General features: G+C 39.0%; 1 protein-coding gene across 6 annotated transcripts in view; it reads left to right on the top strand.

The window, feature by feature from the left end:
* Window positions 1-137: 137 nt before the first annotated feature.
* Window positions 138-19,246, top strand: part of ikbip (IKBKB interacting protein) — a 29,836-nt gene continuing 10,727 nt past the window's right edge. Inside the window, exons 1-3 of one of the 6 annotated variants that reach the window (XM_072562510.1) lie at window positions 138-295; window positions 2,901-3,018; window positions 8,838-12,271. In XM_072562510.1, the coding sequence (XP_072418611.1) occupies window positions 2,905-3,018; window positions 8,838-9,554 (831 nt within the window). In that variant the 5' untranslated portion in view covers window positions 138-295; window positions 2,901-2,904 and the 3' untranslated portion in view covers window positions 9,555-12,271. Of the gene's footprint in view, window positions 296-426; window positions 582-709; window positions 816-2,900; window positions 3,019-8,837; window positions 12,272-19,246 lie in introns of those variants that run through there. The other 5 variants (XM_072562506.1, XM_072562508.1, XM_072562509.1 and 2 more) reach the window with 5 other exon arrangements.

The raw sequence follows: 19,246 nt of genomic DNA, 5'->3' as shown, positions 1-19,246 counted from the left end.
CGCACCGTTTCAAGTGGGCAGCTAAGAGTCAGGATGAATAGTAGTGATCCAGATGGATTTTTACTACGGTTGTGCCATTGTCATTATTAATTCTAGACAACGGCTGAATCTTGGCGAGAGTCAAACCAGCTCCCCAGAAAACTGCCTGGGAATTGGAGGTCCACCGAAAACCCCATTGCCCCACGTTCTCTGCAGACTGGCAGTTCTCCCGTGCTCGAGCACCTCGATGTGCAAGATCTTAGATCGTGTTGGCTCAAAGGAAACCCTTTGAGAGACAAAAACTAAAAGGACAGAAGTGAGTGGTTTGTGTTCAGCGGACGCGCGTCCGGGTTTGGAGAGGGAGGGCGGAGATCGCCTCTGGGCTGCCGGAATTAGGTCAGACATTGGCGAACGCCCGGGCCCGGGGGAAGGCACTGGTGTTGCAAGATGTCCAGTGAAGTGAAGCAGAGGAAGAAGAACGTGGCCGGTGGCAAGCAGAGCGACGGGGCGAGAGAGCAGCCTGCGAGAGGGAAGGTGTCGGAGGGCCCTGTGAGGAATGCGCTGTGTTTGCTGTCGCTGCTCGCCAGCGCGGCCATGGCGGGGTAAGGGAGAGAGCTGGGAGTCCGCACCCACATCATTTCGTCTCTTCCACAACTTCGCCTGTCCCCTTTTCATTTAAAAATCTCGGAGGTGTTCCCTCTTTATTTAAAAACTTCAGAGGGTTGTTCCCTCTTTCAGAAACTTCGGGGATGTTCCCTCCTTCTTTGAAATTTTTCAGGAATGTCCCCTCTTCATTTAAAAACCGTTGAGGGGTGTTGCCTCCACTTAAATCTCTGGTGAGAGTTAAATTATTTTATCCCGGGTGCTGAAGGAACTGGGGGGGAACTATTTATTTTTGTTTTAAATAACTCTTTGTTTACCTTTTACTGTCGACGATTCAGGATGTACCCTGTAGGCGGACGGACAGCCCCAGTGAGCTGAACGGATTTAATTTTTCTCTCTCTAAAACTAAACACACCAGAAAATGGCCGTGATTTTTCTATACATTAAAGTGAGTGGAATTGGGCTCCACAAACCACGTTCGCTGCTTGTCAGGGCCCACGCCCGCCACACACATACAAAAAAAGTGGGAAATATTTGCTCGAATTCCTGCTCCAATAAAAACGGCCCGGAATGATGAGACTTTGTTTAATCCAGTGGGAGATCAGCGATGTCTGAAGACGGTGGTTGTTGTTATTATTATTATTATTATTCCCTGTGAGGACCTCCAAGCGGATGTGTGGACGTGGTCGTTTGTGACCGTTGTGTTTTTGAAAACCCAGCTTTGGCGCCTTGCGGCGAACGGAGCGTGAACCCCGGGCTCCCTTCAGTTTTGACTCTGTCCGACTTGAACCGACTAAGAAACCCTGGGATGGGGCCAATTCCGAAGTCGCGTGGCTTTAATTTGGATAGTCGGCCGAAAGTTTCATACTTGCCCGCAGCCTCTTTGTGCGGAGCTGCTGCACGTCGCGCTCTGAAAGCAGTACCCGCTTCATTGGATTGTGAGAGTTGTAGAGATGTCGAGCACGAGAGTTATCAACGATTAGTTTCTCCATCATTGTCTGATCAGGGAAGATGACACTTCATCCCTCCTACTGTGGTGTTCAGTGTCCAGCACCTCAAGGACACTACTGGTTGCTGAAGTGAAATAGAAGCAGAACACTGTGTTCACATGGTTCACATTTTAGATTGGAGTCCCTTTTTCTGAACTAGAACAAGGCTACCTTTGTTACTCTCTCCCCACATCCTGTCAGATTAATATTTTCTGTTTTTTACTAAAGATTACAACATTCACAAGGCATCTGGGTGGATACATAAAGATAAAGGGTTTAGAGGGATACGGGCCAAATACTGGCAAATGGGACTAGAGGAGAAAGTGAGGACTGCAGATGTTGCAGATCAGAGCTGAAAATGTGTTGCTGGAAAAGCGCAGCAGGTCAGGTAGCATCCAAGGAGCAGGAGAGTCGACGTTTCGGGCATAAGCCCTTCTTCAGGAATAGCCTGAAGAAGGGCTTATGCCTGAAACGTCGATTCTCCTGTTCCTTGGATGCTGCCTGACCTGCTGCGCTTTTCCAGCAACACATTTTCAGCAAATGGGACTAGAACCAAGATGTCTGGTCAACATGGATGATTTGGACAGAAGGGTCAGTTTCCATGCTGTCAACTCAATGATTCTATAATCCAGGTTCTCTGCATCGCAATCAAGAGGAGAGTGGTTAGACAAGTCATTGAGGATACCATATTAAGAAAATCACATTCCATCGCCAAACCCCTTGAAAGTGTTTTTTTTTCAAATTGCAAATGCAGTGTTGAAAACCAAAGTAAAACAAAGTACTGTGGATGCTGGAAATCTAACATAAAACCATAAAATAATCAAAAAGCTCACATCTGCCTCTAACATCTGTGGAGAGAGAAACAGTTGCTGATTCATGTCAACTATGACTTTCGCAGAGTGGAGAAGAGTCCTATTGTCTCAAAGTTAACTCTGTTTATTTCTCTATAGATGCTGCCAGACCCACTGAGCTTCTCTGCCATTTTCTGTTTTTATTTGAAAGTCAAAGTATTGGCTGACGGCTTCCTTGATATGATTTGCATCACTAACCAACATAATTCACTGTTAGGTCATCAATAACACTTGCTATTTGCATGGCAGTTGCTTATGTTCATATTTTGCACTGAACCGAGGTGCAGAGCTGATGGTATAACTTTTTACTACCTGTTTATCCCTTAGCCCCATTCTTGTAAATCAGTTAGCTTAATCTTTATCTGTTTTAATGATATTGCCATGATGATTTGAACTATTGCCCTTCAGTTGCTATTGCTTTGAAGATTCAAATTGTAACTAAGTTCACTGTTGTGAAATTTGACTTCTGTTTTTGCAGGCTCATGTTCCAGCAGTCAGCTAAGTTTGCTGATGTGGAACAAAAGTACCAGCAGCTGTACATGAAATCTGTAGCTGCCCAGGCCCTGGAAGATGAAATTAACAAAGTTTCAAAAAAGGTAAATGTGAGAAAACACCTGTTGTAGAAAGTTAAGCAGAAAGATGCATAATGGACTAAATTTCAATTTAAAAAGGAAGTTCCTTCAAGTTCACATAAATATCATTACTTAACATTAAGAAGGGCATCTTGTGGTGCAGTGATAAGACTCCCCTCCAAATTCTTGAACTGCGTCCCATATGAGGACTGCTCACAGCACCAGGGACTCGGGTTCGATCTATCTTCAGGTCACTGTCAGTGTGGAGTTTGCAAATTCTCCCTGAGTCTGCATGTGTTTCCTCTGGGACTTCTCGTTTCCTTCCATGGTCTAAAGATGTGCAGGTTACTTGGATTGGCCATGCTAAATTGCCCAGAGTGTCAAGATAGATTAGCCATAGGAATTACAGGGCTAGGGTAGGGGGTGTTGGGTCTGGGTGGGAATCTTTTCGGAGGGTCACTGTGGACTCAATGGGCCAAATGGCCAGCTTCCACACTGTAGCAATTCTGTGATTCTAAGATGGCCATACAGATTGATAATGAGCCGAGAAGACCTTCCAGTATGCCTGATGGCAGGTGACAGTAACACAAGAGTTTTCTGGTCAGCTATCTTGCAGAGGACAATGGCAAATCACTGCAGTACTTTTCCTGTAAGAAGTCCATGGTCCAGCCTTTGGAAACAAGGCTTGGAGAAGAGACAGACATACACAATGTTCACTATAAGCCTGATCTGGTCCTGCATCGGTAATGTAGCATTCCTGACATCAAATAAGAGAATTATAGAATCCATACAGTGTGGAAGCAGGCCATTTGGCCCATCAAGTCGACATTGACCCTCTGAAGAGCATCCCACCCAGATCCCCCCGCCCCATCCATGAAAACCTGCAAATTCCCATGGTTAATCAACCTAACCGACACATCCCTGGATACTATGGGTAATTTAGCATAGCCAATCAACCTAAATCTCAAGCAAAAGTGTGAAATTGAATTCACCTAATTAGTGGGTTAGAATGTGAAAATACCCCAAATGTTTTTGGATTAGTTTAATTCTCCATAAGGGAGAAAACGTCCATTCAGCTACGAAGTCTGTGACTGACACTTTACTCTCTGAAGCAATCTATTCTATATTGATGATCTCTTCTACCTGGGGCACCGAAGGTTGAGCAATAGATATGGCCTTGCATGGAGTGCCACTGAACAAATGAAGGCAATTAGATGAGAAGCCAAAAGTGAAACCTACAGTTTAAGACTTTATTTCTCTTCCCGCAAAGCATGAATATAATTGTTTCCATTCAGTTTTAGTTTAGGTTCCTTGCTATTATTGTAATTTTTCCAAGGAATATGATTTGATCTCTTTGTACTTCTTTAGGATATCATTAATTAGGTTCTATACATAGGAGATTATGATGCCCAGTAATTTTATGTCTTAATAACATATGTTTTCAGTGTGTATTTACTGTACTGGAGTATTTGAATATTATAGGAAGAAAAGACTTGGGTATCTGTCATAGCCTTTTTCTGCTTCCCAGAAACATCTCAAACCACTATGTGCAATATATTGCTATGAAGTTTATTGAATGTTGCTTGTGCTATTGGCTGCTAGGTTGATTACCAAATATTCCAATACACAATTTCTTTGGTAACAAATGATTAAAATGACTTGAAAGTATGGCAATATGTAATTCTGTTTTAAAGGTGATTAATTTGTGATTGTATCTTTGCTACAAGTTTACAAACTCAAATCCAAACTAAAGAAAAAAACTTCATAGTTGGATGCAATTCAAAGTGTCCAGCAGAACTTTGCAAATTTGTTTATATGATTATAAAAGACGAAGCCTTGACTGCTTCAATATATGAGGAAATATTGCACTAGAGCCTTTTAGGTTAAGGCTTTGTTTTGAACAATCCATATGCAGCTCTTGATGCTACCTGAGGCTATTGCAGCCTAAATTAACTTGCTGATCGAGGTAAGCATCTTATGACAAAAACCTTTCAAAACACCTTTAAAATATCTCCTTGATCTCAAAATAATTAAATAGATATGCAGATATTAAAGTTGATATTGTTCAGCCCTTCCTAAGTAGCATCACCATTTTCCAGCATGCAACCCCCATGTCCAGAATCTCTGAATCCTTTAATGCCTGAATGCAATAAACACAGCCTCCACATTAGTCCAACTGATCTACTGCCATAATTTTGTGAGAACTCTGAAGAAGAAATGTGAACAGCCAAGTAGGGTTTTTCTGCAGTACTTTTGGAACAGGCACAGTGGGAGTTTAGGGAAATTCAGTAGAAATTGCACATACAGATTTTTCTCCAATTTATTTTTCAAAGGAGATATTCAGAATAACATAATCACTTAGGCAGGGGTCTATGACACCCATTTGTTTGTCTGTAGTGACCAAGGAGATTTCTGCTAAACCATTTTAACACTTCATGTTGCTACTGGATATTCTTAGCCTTTGGTAATGCATGTTGCAAATTTGAGTCAGCAGTAAAACTTGCGGTGCATTCTGATAAAAGACGGGCTCTTTAGTGATAGACTTGTTTTACAATTACATACTATCTAATCTTTTTAACTGCAGTGTGATTCATTTGAATTTATGTTTTGAAAAATGCTGTAATGAGTAAAGGCAAGAATATTCTCTCATGTAAAAATACACAGGGAAGGTTTTCTTCATTCATTATTTGGAGTAAAGTATAAACAATAATATGAAGATGATGTTAGCCGTTTTGCTAAACGTACCAATCAATGAAAATCTTCCTCTTACTCTATCAGTGGGAATCACTGCCTTTTGTTAGGTGAGCCACGAGTTTGGTGAAATACATGGAAATATTGGGATATTGTATTCTGCAATAATTGCTCCCTGGAATAATCTTAGATAATTAGCATTAAAGTGTTACAATAAAGCTATTTAAAGCAACCTCAAAAAAGCCTGTGCTTTTGTTGTAGATAAAGACTTGAGCAAGAATTTCTCTGATTCTCCAATCTGCTACAACTTTGGAAGATATGTAGAAACTCCAGCTAATTGAGGTAGATAAGGTGGATTCTGCTGAAGTTACGGCAAGCAATTTGCAGAACCCATTAGGAGTTTTTGCATTGATGAATGTTTGAAGAGTTACACTGAGCTTTGGATCCATGAAGGCAAAATTTCTGTGTTCAAACTGAGTCAGTCTAATGGATTTGCCCATTATGTTTTTTGCTTCATCATTCAGTTGTAATACATACATTATTCACTTATGCTCACTGCTTAATAAAATGTTCAACTCCTCCATTATTCATTATCATATATTTTCCGATACTGATTCACCAATTATGGCTTGTGATGTTGGGGGTTACTGTGCAAGATGCCTTTAACCTCAAACATTTCTAGCCCTTAGGAAAAAACGATGAAAAACACTTTTATCCATATAGGTATTTTCTTACAGAAAATGCTAAAGTGCTTCTCATGTAGAAGGAAAAGTGTTTATTTCTTTTTTTTTGTTAGAAGGAATAGCCCAACTTTCTCTCTGCGAAACACCATGTTGAGATATTCCTGCTGCTTGAAGAATTTGATGCTGCACTGACCATACCTGAAAACTGTTGATTGACTTATCTTTTTGATTCTCATATCATACTTAACTTAAAAAACATAACTTTATTTTGTGATGACTATTGATGATTGTCAACTCATTTCAAAAAGCTGGACTTAAAAATTGAATTGCCAGGGCTATAAGAGCCACAACATTTGGTTGCATTTGCCTGCTACTGGTAATGTCTCTAAATCTTACTTCTGGGACAGTATATTGAAACATGTCTTTTGACCTAAACATTCATTGATATCACAAGTCATGTTATATTATACAGCATTTATATCAGTCTTTTTGTAGGATCAGTTAGTTCAGTTGGCTGGGCGACTGGTTTGCAAAGCAGTGGAGCATGAACAGCACAAAATCAATTCCCAAACTGACTGAGTTTACCATGAACAAATCTCCTTTGAATCTCTTCACTAACCTGAGGCGTGGTGACCCTCAGGTTAAACTCATTCTCAGTCATCCCGCTCTAATTGGAGTGCAGTCTATAGTTTGGTAGGACTCTAGCGATTTTACCTTTATTTATCAGTTTACGTTTCATGTACTACAGCCTGTTTCATTTCTCCAATATACAAACAAGTTAAGAAATACATATCTGTCTTTGATCGGCATGATCTTGCTATGTCGATGAGACAATGTCAATTGTCACAGTTCTGGTATTCAGTTACCTGGAAATCTGGTTTTTGAAGCTAGTTTTCAACCAATCTAAGGGAAACCCTTTGATGTGCCCACCAGCAAAATGAATGATGGATTTAAAGGATAGAAAAAAATCATTTTTTGCAAAGGAAAGTATATAATAAACTACAAATGGCTCAGCAGGCTTTATTTATGATATACATGTACATAAAATATAATTTGCTATAATCTGCAAATATATCCATTTCATGTACAAAGAAGGCTGAGACACTTATTCATCAAGGATTGTTCATGCAGATAGAGATGCAAAATGGTTGTACATTAATTAGAGTTATCTCTACTTTACTTTTCCCCCAAATATTATGCTACAAACTGAGAGATGGAGCACTCGTTTATCCCTTTCCAGCATCTATTACCAAATAAGCTGTCTAAGTGTGTTTACCAATTTAGTGCCAATAAATGTTTGCATGGGCTCACATTTTTTATTGTGGGCAACTGCTTACTGAGAACTAGATTGAAATCAAAAAACAGAGGCGGCTTTCATTCCATGGCCTGCCTGAACTCAATCAGATCCCATAATTGAAAAGTCAGTTTCTAATACAATGCAGCACATTAATATGTCTGATTATTTTTGTAGTATATGGTTAATATGATAGTGAAAAAGATTATGACTTCTTTCAATTACGCTATTACAGTAACTAGTTTATTTAATAGTTTAAGCCCAATACTGTCTGATACCTTCAAAAATGACAGTCAGAGAATCTCAAAATTTCTTGCAGACTAGATTGTACATAGTCTTTTCTGCCATTACATTGGATTGCCTTTTTGAACACTTCGAACATTACTATATTTACCAAACAGAGATCTTATGACCATTGATTTCTTTATATAACTTAAGCCAATACTCATAAAATCCTGTTGTGAGTTTTCCCTATTGTTTCAGTATTGTGCTACAGTATGAATGTGACTTGGTGTGCATAATTTTTGATCACTTTGTTTCTGACATGTTCTACATTTTTGAATTAATTTCAATAAACTGAAGCTCTTTAAAAAACAGTTCCAGAGGAATTGTAGCTGATATTATTATGTTTGATATCCTCTGGGAAATTTAGTCAGCAATTTGTAAAATAGATGTTCACTCTTGCTGGTTTCTTCTGTAGTGTAATAAGTAGTCTTTAAATGTAATGTTGGAGACTGACACCAAAACCATAAGCATTGTGCCCTTTGTGTACTCATGCACAGGTGAGGGCTGCTGCTGCTGCTCCTCTGTTTGCCTCTTCCTGTTCTCCAACACAGTTCAGGGCATTTTTTATTGTGAAAGCTAATCCAAACAGTCCCAGATCTTGTGAACTGTTTATGAAGGATCAGCAGGTGCCCACAATTCTCTGGAAATATTAAACTGAAGCCCTGGTATCTAACATCTGTGACATCGAGTGTACATGCTTGAATGTGCTGTCCATTCTGCACCTTAATGTGAACTTAAATAAATTTCTAGGATGATGTTTTGAAGTCAAATTCTTGGAAAGGAGAAGATGCTGATTAGCAGTAAAGACATTTACTATTTATGTCAGAATGAACTTGGTCACTTTTATTGCTGATTAAGTAGATCTGCCCTGTTTTGTGTTGCGGATACAGCTGGAATCATCCGAAGACGTCCTGCAGAAAGCACTATCATCCAGCTCAGTCATGACCCTCTTCGAACAGGAGATGTCAGAACTCCGCAGCAGTATGACTAGTCTACAGAATAAAGAACAGATGATAGCAAGAAAAATGCAGCATGTCAATGAAAATTTTCAAAATATTTCAGACACCTGGAAACAAAGCTTAAATGAAATAAATACTGAGATTGCCAACTTGAAGTCAGAGTCAAAGAGCATGCATAACAAAATTTCATCAGAAATTAATACAGTTGAACAAGGTGTGAAGGATCTCACCAAAAAGATGGAAGATTTAGAAGGGAGTACTATGAGAAACACAAAGGCAATTGAGCGGCAAGAGGAGGATGATTTGGGTGGCCTTGAGAAGCAAGCGAACTGGAATATGAAAACTATTGAGAAATTAGCTGAACAACAGATCAGTTTGATTTCAAAGGATAAAGAATTAGGAGAAAAACTCTCTGATTATGAACCTAAACTTAAAGAATGTCAAGAACAACTTCCCATAATTGATAATGGTGTCCACTCTGTTCTTAAGATATCCCGTGACCTCCTTAGCACTGAAAAGAAAATAGATGACATGACAGTCCAGATATTTAATTTGGAGGACAACATGCTGAAAGTCGTAACTGAGATATTGGACATTAAAAAAGAGCTGGAAATGTTATTGTCTGATGCTCAGTTTAAAAGTCAATAAATTATCTGGATGGCATGAAAGCTGTGTGATGGGATATCATCGAACAAGAAGGAAGAGGAGAAGAGTCCATGGCTTTCTACAATTAGTCACTGCATCAGTAAACTGTGCACACAAATGCAATTAACGGCACTCTTTTGATGCATTCTAGCTTTGCTTTTGGGACAGGAAATTTCCATAGGTGCAAATGTAGTGACATCAAGTGTAGTTTGTTGGACTTAACTGCCGGTAAAATAAATCACCAGACATACCTCATTGGAAATGATACAACCCAAAAGATTGCCTTGGAAATAATGCTGAAATTTGTTGAAAGACATTACAGATGTTGAAAATTAGAGTAAAAGCTACGGGAAGAGTATAATGTGTAACTTTTAAAACAAATCATCATGTTTGCTTTCAGACATTGTTCACAGATTAAACACGTTAAATTTGTTTCAGTGATAATATCTAATGAGTGAAACATTGGCAGCAATTTGAAGGAAATGTGTTTGTTGTGACGAGCAACCTGTGTTGTGCAATCTGCAACCATGTGTTTTTGGGAATATAAATACAATATAGTGAATGGTGAGGAGTAGCTTTAGATTAGTTAAGAAGCGATGAAGTAAAACTTTAAAATTTCAGTAGAAAGGCAGGTGATAGGCACAAAGTAAACTTAGCTCTTCAGGGACTGAAGCTGGCATTCCAGACTTTTAAAATTCTCAGATGTCAGCTACTTCCAGGTCTAACCCTGTTTGTGTCTTTGGAGAGACTGCCAAGTAACAAGCCATGTTATCTTTGTCCAGTTTGGGAAGGGAAGTGGGTTCCAGTGATGGGAGCTCAGTCCACTCCTGGCCATGTCAAGGAAGGCTGGCAGATCCCATAGTGTGACCAATGGAAGCACTGCTGAGGCTGTGAAGAAGGCACTCTGTAGCTGCCACCAGCACCAAGGAAGCAGTTGAGAACATGTGACGCATAGCATTGGAAACATCTGCCTTCACAAATTCCATGCTGAATAACAGGGCTGAAAGATGAGGATATAACACACTTGCCACTTTCTGCCAAATCAATTAAATTTAATTTACACAATATAGTCTCCACCCCCACTTGTGGGGGTGCAGATGCAGTGGAGAGAGGGTCTGGACAATGCAGAAAGACTACAATTTGCATGTTAAATGTCAGTTAATTGAAGTAAATATCTCTGCTACCAGTGTGCTCCTATTGTACTTCAGAGGGAAAAGTACGACGAGTATGGGGAAACAGCAGGTGGCCACTCTAAAGTTCCAAGTCTGTTACTCACTCACCCCACCCCCACACCCTATTATGAATTCTCTTTCCATGGCCTTGGAAAAATACTGGCCTGAATCTGCTATGTGTGGTACATATTGGGGGAACATTCATAGACATCTTTAACCTCTCTTTACTACAGTTTGAAGTTCCCACCTTCTTCAAGAAGACCACTATCATCCGGGTGCCAAAGAAAAATCATGCAGTCTGTCTCAATAACTACTGCCCGCTTACTCTGACCTCCATAATTATGAAGTACTTTGATAGGCTAGTCATTGATCACATTAACTCCAGCCTCTCAGATTGACTTGACCCTTTGCAATTGACCTGGTATAATAGGTTAATCTCTCTCTGGCCCTGCACTCATCCTGGACTATCTGGATAAGAAGGATACCTATGTCGGGCTCCTGCCTATTCACAACACCATAATTCCAAAAAAAAGCTAGTGTCTAAACTCTGAGACCTAGGTCTTGGCTACCCTCCCCACCCACCCTCTATAAATGGATCCTGACTTTCTGACTCATAGACCACAATGCACAAGATTGTGACAATATCTCCTCACTGATGGCCTGCAAGGCTCTGTACCTAGCCCCCCACTATACTCCTTATACACTTATGACTGTGGGGCCAAATTCTGTTCCAACTCCATTCATATGTTTGCTGACGACAGCACCATTGTAGGGCAGATCTCAAGCAGCAATGAAACAGAATCCAGGAAAGGGATTGAGTGCGTATTGACATGGTACAAAGACAACAATCTCCCCATTAATGTCAACAAATCGAAGGAGCTGGTCATTGAGTTCAGGAAGCAGAGTGGAGGGCACACTCCCTGTCTGCATCAGTGATGCTGAGATGGAAATGGTCAAGAGCATCACCTGGAAATGATTATTGCCAGCCATCTGTCTTGGTACACCCATGCCAACGCAGTGGTCAAGAAAGCACAATAATTTCTCTACTTCCTCAGGAGGGTAAGGAAATTCGGCATGTCCACAAAGACTGTTAGCAATTTTTATATATATGCCATAGAAAGCAGTGTATCTGGATACATCACAGCTTGGTATGATAATTGCTATTCCCAAGATTTCAAGAAACTACAGAGAGTCATGAACACAGCCCAGTCCATCATGCAAACCAGCCATTCACCGACTGCATTTATACTTTCTGCTGCCTTGGGAAAGTAGCCAACATAATCAAAGACCACTTTCACCCTGGTTATACTCTCCCATCCTCTTCTGGCTGTGAAGATATAAAAGATATTTAATAGATTTAAGAACAACTTCTTCCCTGCTGTTATTCGACTTCTGAATGGACCTTCTCTGCACTGGTAACATTGTATTATTTTCACTGTTCTATTACTCTATGCACTTTGTATTGTCTGATCTATCTGTACTGCATGCAAACAAAAATTTTCACTGTATCTAGATACATGTGACAATAATAAATCAAATCAAATGCTATTTGATTTTACTGTTAATATTATTTGCTCTTTATTGAATTACAAGAAAGGTATATACTACAAAGACCTAGAAATTTAAACCGAAAACCAAAAATTCTGCAAACAGTGTAACATTTTCTGCATTCAGAATAATCAAACTGAGATGGTAATGCTTCCTGTACCTAAATGCTACCTATAAAAGGTCAGTGTTTCCCCAGTTATTCCTTTTATGGAATAAGAATTTGATTCTTGGGTATGACTGTAATTTATACTGTGCTGAAATGTGACTAGTTTAAATCCGTTTGATTGCTTTTCAGATTTAATAATAGTAATGAAATAAGGTTTCATTTTCCACTTTACTCATTTTTGAATCAAAAATGGTTCAATGGTTATTAAATTAAGTGTCTGATTCAGTAACCTGATTGTATTTAATAACGTTAGGTGTCATACATGTTGGAATTGAATCAGATACTGATATACCCTCTATATGCAAGCATTTTTTAAAAAAAACTTGTTATTTCTCCCCACTCATTTCTCTCTCACTGTCTCTAGTAATATAAATAAGCTACCCAATGGATATGACAAAAGCACCTCAAGAAAGTCCTACTTGTTACGATTTAGGAAGTGTGCCAAAACTGAAAGAACTGTCCCACAAACCAATTCAATAACAAGCTAACTTAATTAGATTTTGGGCATAATGTTTTTCCTTACATACTTATGTATTTTATGTACTAGTCAGTGCAGCAAAACCTGGACAAAAAGCAAGCAACATTCGTATCACCTCAGTGTCAGATAACAACTACTTCTAACAACACAAAATTTAGTGAGTTTTTTTGACACTTATTGGCATTGGCATTGTCAGTTTCGCCTGCTGTCAATATTCTGTGCTTCACTGTTATCAGAAACATAACTTGATCAGTCACATAATTACCGTGGCTGCAAGAGTCTGAAACTGGAGTGCCTGATTCTGTAGTGCCTGATTCACCTCCTGACTCCCTAAAACCGGCCCACAACATACAAGTCAGAAGTGAAATGGAATATTCTCCACTTGCATGGATCGCTAAACTTCCAACAATACTCAAGAAATTCGGCACATACAAGAAAAGCCACCTGCTGATTTGATACCTTGTCCACCACTTTAAACACCCACTCCCTTCACTGCTTGAAGATGCATTGAAGAAACATTCCAAGACTTTTTGGCAGTATCTCAACAAAACCATGATTTTGACCACATAGAACGACAATGGAAGTAAGTGCATGGGTACACAAACTCCAAGTTCCTGTCCAAGTCAAACTGTATGCTGACATGCATTTCTTCATTGCTGCTGGTTAAAATCTTTTCTCTTTATGTAACAGCATTTTGGGAGTTCCTTGACCGCTTGGGTACAGTAGTTTGTGAAGCTGGCTCATTACTTGCTTAAGAACAATTAGACATTAAATACTGGCCTTCCAGTATTTTGTTTTCTTTCATGCAATATGAACACTGCTGGCAAGGCCAGGATTTGTTACCCATTCTCAGTTGCCCTTAAGAAGATGGTGTCGAACCATCACTTTGATCCGCCAGGGTCCATGATGTGCAAGTACACAATGCTGTTAGGTAGGGAGCTTCAGGATTTTTATCCAGTGACAATGAAGGAATGGCAATTCAGTTACAAATCAGGATGACCTTTATCTTGAAGGAAATGGTAGTGTTCTCTGGAAACTTCAGGTTTCAAGCGGCTGGTGAGTTTCTGGTCAATGGTAACCCATCGGATGTTGATAGTGGGGATTTCATTATGATAATGTCATTGAATGTCATAGAATGTGGTTACATGTTCTCTTGTTGGAGATGGGCATTGCCTCGCACTTACATGAGGCAAATGTTATGTTCCACTTCAGAGCAAGCCTGTATGTAGTCCAGTCTTGCTACAGAAGAACTGCTTCATTATACGTGATTATTTGCAAATTGCATTGAGCATTTTCTAAACATTAGTAATCAATTGCTTTTCTGACCTCATGACAGAGGAACATCATTGATAAAACAATCAAGGATATTTGGCCTAGGACTCACTGTCCACATCTTATGAATGAATACATGATATATGTGAAGGATCAAAAGAGTTCAAGATGAAGGCAAGATTTATTTTAAAATAAATATAAATAAGATAATGAGCTGGGGAAAGCATATGGTAAACTTCTGTTTGGAATTACAAATAATACATAATTAGTATATAATAAGAGGTAATTCATTTCTCTATGTTTTTGGAGAACTATTTGGTCATTTGCTTTGATATTCACTGTGCAACATGAATACAACAGAAGCATTCATGGAGTATAACCTGTTCAATATATTAAATAATAACATCCTCTTCCCCATATGAATGTCAAATGGCATGGCATTCTAAATAATCACGTGTGATAATAATTTAATTCAAAAAACCCTAATTAACCATTGAATTTGCATAACACGTTTGCAAAAACAGATCTCATTAATACCATAACTATTGTACAGTTTTGCAACTTGTAATAATACATAGTCTGTGTCCTATAAAAGCTGCTTCCATCAAATACAAGCTCATTTCAGTTTGAATACTTGAAGAATTGTTGGCTCCTCTCAAATTATTTCCATTAATTATGCTTGATACTGCCAGAAGTATTTACTCAGAATATACAGCTAAGTCCGACAACCTACACAAGGTTATGTAGTACAGAGACTGACATCCTATTTTCACAGATTTGCATTCTGTTGTCAATATTCCATATGTCCACAAGGAACCAATCTTGAAACCAACATTTAAACTTTGCTTTGATTTCTCAAAAGAGATGGACGATTTGCATTACACATTTTTCTGAATATTTGATGGAAAAAGAAGCAAATCTACTGGAAATAACTCACAGCCATCCCCATATTCAAGGCCACCAGAAGTCTACAATGGCTTCAGCCTCATTTCTGCAATAAATTTAATAAAATCCTGCAGCTTGACATGAAGATTCAATGGTAGATTCAGAGGTGCAGAAGAGTTCATTGGGGACAGGAGTGTGGAGAGGGTATAGTGCTCAAAACAGCAACAAAGTCCTGTCAAAATCCTTACTGTCGAACATTTAACTTTTTAAATTGATAGTTATATACTGAGTGCTTCTGTTTTATTCATGTTGCACATGAATATCAAAGCAAATATCTAAATAGTTCTCCAAACTTCCAACACATAGAATAATGGATTACCTTTTTCACATCAATTAAAATCATTAATTACTCAAGTTAGTTTATTAAAATTGAGCAAACTATCCTGTGAAACAAATCTAAATTAAGATAGAATTGCTGCAGAAGCTGGAAAAATCAAACTTTTAATTAAAAAAAACTAGAATGAATCTCAGTACCTGTTTAACACATTTACCAATTCCAAATACACATATTCACAATACTTGATCACAATCAGATGCAGATTTGTGGGTACAATTGGCAATATAGTGCATTGGGGGGAAGCTAAATCAGAGCAAGTCACAGTCACAGAATGTAGGTCAAGGAAAATGTTACAGATCAGGAAGAAAATTCTGTAGTGGATCTTACAGGCCCTGACCCCAAATTCCTCGAATATTAATTCCATGATTGTTCTTGCATTGAAGGACCACTGCACATTACACTCAATCATTGCACCATACTATACAGCTATTATTGTAGAATATTAGTTATATCGGCTTCCAAAATAGACTGATCCTAAAGACTGAAAACTTGAGAGATTCAGAGTTAAGAAACTTGCCACGGGCAGCCAGTTAATAGTTTGCAATGGAGAGGCTTTTGCAGAAAGCTAACCCTTTCTCTGAGGAAAGGCATGTCCCTACAGATACATTGAGAAAAAAAATAATAGAACCAAAAAAAGTGAGATTCTCCACAGGGATCACAAAGTCAACGAAGTATTCTTATGGCGGACAGCCATTTAGCACAAATTTCACTTGTGGAAATATTTCTTGCCCCAATATATTCAGTATTATAGTCAAGATTTTTTCCCTTCCTTGTGATGTGCAAGCTATGTGAGAATGACCAGTACTTTCACATAAACCATCAACAATTGAAAATTGAGAAAACTGTCAACTAGTTTTAGACTAAGCACCACTAATGTACCAGAAATTGCTCCTCAGTGTCTGAGAGAATGTGATGGTTCTAGAGTAGCTTTGTACTTTGTTCATGTGTTATATTATTTATAATTGTATTACAGTAGAAATGGTATATCTTGTAACAGTGCTTTTGTTCCATTTTCTCACTGTGGTCCTGAACAGTTTTCATTATTAAACAGACCACTTTGTATTTGCAAATTTGTTGAAGATATTGATGATAATTGCAGTCATGGGGCACCACTTGGATTCAGCAAAATCTCTGCTGCACTCTCATACTCAACGTGGACAGACAGAAAATCACCAACAAAGGTTACAGATGCATAAAGCAGAAGCAGTTCTAATTTAACTTTGGAAAGAAATTTGTTATTGATAAAATAACAAATCTTCAACCAGAGGTTAAAAAGCAGAGACAGGAAACCAACTATTTGCATGAGGTGGGTTATGATTGTTATTGTGAGGTTATGAATCTTGTGTTCTACCGCTATTTAAGATTGAATCCTTGCTGGTAGTGTTTTCTAGATTTTGGGAAATCAAGTGGCTAAACAGAACCACTTACCTGCTGAATCTAGTAGATCTGCTGCACCAATGCTCCACAATTGAATACCAGTGCAAATCTCTCACCACCTTTCTTCCCACCAACCCTTTTGATCTTGTCTCCATCATCCCTACCTGCTCACCAAAGATGCTCCTGTATGCCCTTGAGAAGTAATGGGATAATAGCATGCATAAGAGATCACATTGTAATGATATATATGGTTAGGTGACTAAAAGACCTGGGAAGAGATCTCATGGATGAGACACTGTGAGCAAGTGTAATTTTATATTGTTAGTCTTTGAGTAAAGCGACATTGATAAGATGTCCACAGACTTTTGTAGTGTTATGTAAGAGGCACTCAGACCCCTATCACCTCAACCATCTAGTGGCAACAAGGTGGAAGCACATGGACACTATATGTAACAAAGTAAAAACCAAAAATAGCCATTACTGAAGATATGCTATAAAGGTAGCAAGACACAGAAATAGTTAGACGACAGAGAAAATTCTTCCACTTCCAGTGAGCAGCCTACATGACTGAGAGAGCAGGATCAAAGTATGAGCTGCAGCAGAGCTTCAGGGCCAGGAATCAATGGGATCTTTGACCCATCTCTACCACTCTCTGAACCATTCCTGATGGTAGAAGACCCATAAGAAGTGCACCTCTGTGATGACTGGAGGAAATATTGAACAGAAAGCAGTAAACAAGGGATGGATGAGAAGCATTTAAAGCCTTAAATGCATGTTACTTTATTCATAAAAATCTGCGCTTCAATCTACATTTAGTAAGTGGACCATCAACTATGCCAGATACTTCAAGGACAGGATGAAATAATGTCCCATATGGATGACATGTATTCATGTTAAGTATGGTGAACTATCACCTTGAGAGTCCACTCACACGACATTGGCCATTTTGGGCAGGAAACAACTTAGACTAAACATCTTCATAATAAAACACTTGCTGTTAACACTTTGGCCTCCTTGTCCTTCTCGGAACTCAACTAATGATATTCTAATACATGATTCAACAAAGGAAGAACATGATCATCGAGTTGGGATAGCTGAAAACATGAGGAAGCCTAACACGAAGTGAATTTGCAAATCCTATTATCAAGTTCTTAAAATTTACAGTGCAAGCTACAGGAATATTGAAGGTGGTCAAAGAATTTCTGTAACCCGAGAACATAACAGAGCTAAAAAGATTTCTAGGGATAGATCATCAAAAAGCGAAATTTTTATCCAATCCATTAGCAATCAGTGAACCATTTAGAGAGCTGTTGAGTCTAAACCAACAGTGGTGCTGGAATGTTCATCAAAGAAGTCTTGAAAAATGTTTATCTTACAGAGGAGGTGGCGCTGGATGTCTTAACATGCTTAAAGGTAGACAAATCCCTGGGATCAGCATCCCAGAACTTTATGGGAAGCTAGGGAAATGATTACTGGGCCGCTTGCTGAGATACTTGTATCACCGATAGCCACGGGTGAGGTGATGGAAGACTGGAGGTTGGCTAACATGGTGTCATTTTTTAAGAGAGGCGAAAAGAAAAGGCAAAGGAACTACAGACAGGTGAGCCTGACGTCAGTGGTGGGTAAGTTGTTGGAGGGGATTCTGAGGGACAGGATTTACGTGTATTTGGGAAGACAATAGCTAATTAGGGATAGTCAACATGGCTTTGTATGTGGGAAATCATGTCTCACCAATTTGATTGAGTTTTTTGAAGAAGTGATGAAAAAGATTGAAAATAGAAAGGAGTGTGTTGTCTATATGGACTTCAGCAACACATTTGACAAGGTTCTGCATGGTAGACAGGTTAGCAAGGTTAAATCACGTAATTCAGGGAGAGCTAGCCATTTGGATACAAAATTGGTTTGGACGTAGGCGACCGAGAGTGATGGTGGAGGATTGTTTTTCAGACTGGAGGACTGTGACCAGTGGTTTGCCTCAAGGGTTAGTGTTGGGTCCAGTGCTTTTTTGTCAGTTACATAAATGATTTGGATGTAAAAATAGGAGGAATGGTTAATAAGTTTGCAGATGACACCAAAATTGGTGGTGAAGTGAATAGTGAAGAAGATTACCTCTTAATCAGATGGGCCAAGGAGTGGCAGAGTGTAATTCAGATAAATGTGAGGTATTGTACTTTGGTAGGGCAAATAGGGCTGGACTTACACGCTTAATGGGAGGATCCTGGGGAATGTTGACAGCAAAAAGACAGAGACTGCAGGTTTGTAGTGCCTTGAAGATGGAGTCACAGGTAGACAGGTAAGCAAAGATGATATTGGTCAATGCATTGAGTGGAGGAGTTGAGATGGTATGTTGCGACTGTACAAACCATTGGTTAGGTCACTTTTGGAATACTGCACACAATT

This window comes from Chiloscyllium punctatum, chromosome 44 (assembly GCF_047496795.1).
Source record: "Chiloscyllium punctatum isolate Juve2018m chromosome 44, sChiPun1.3, whole genome shotgun sequence".
In the NCBI taxonomy this organism is placed as follows: domain Eukaryota; kingdom Metazoa; phylum Chordata; class Chondrichthyes; order Orectolobiformes; family Hemiscylliidae; genus Chiloscyllium; species Chiloscyllium punctatum.
The sequence above is the reverse complement of the archived record's forward strand: the minus strand, read 5'-3'. Positions and strand labels throughout refer to the sequence as shown.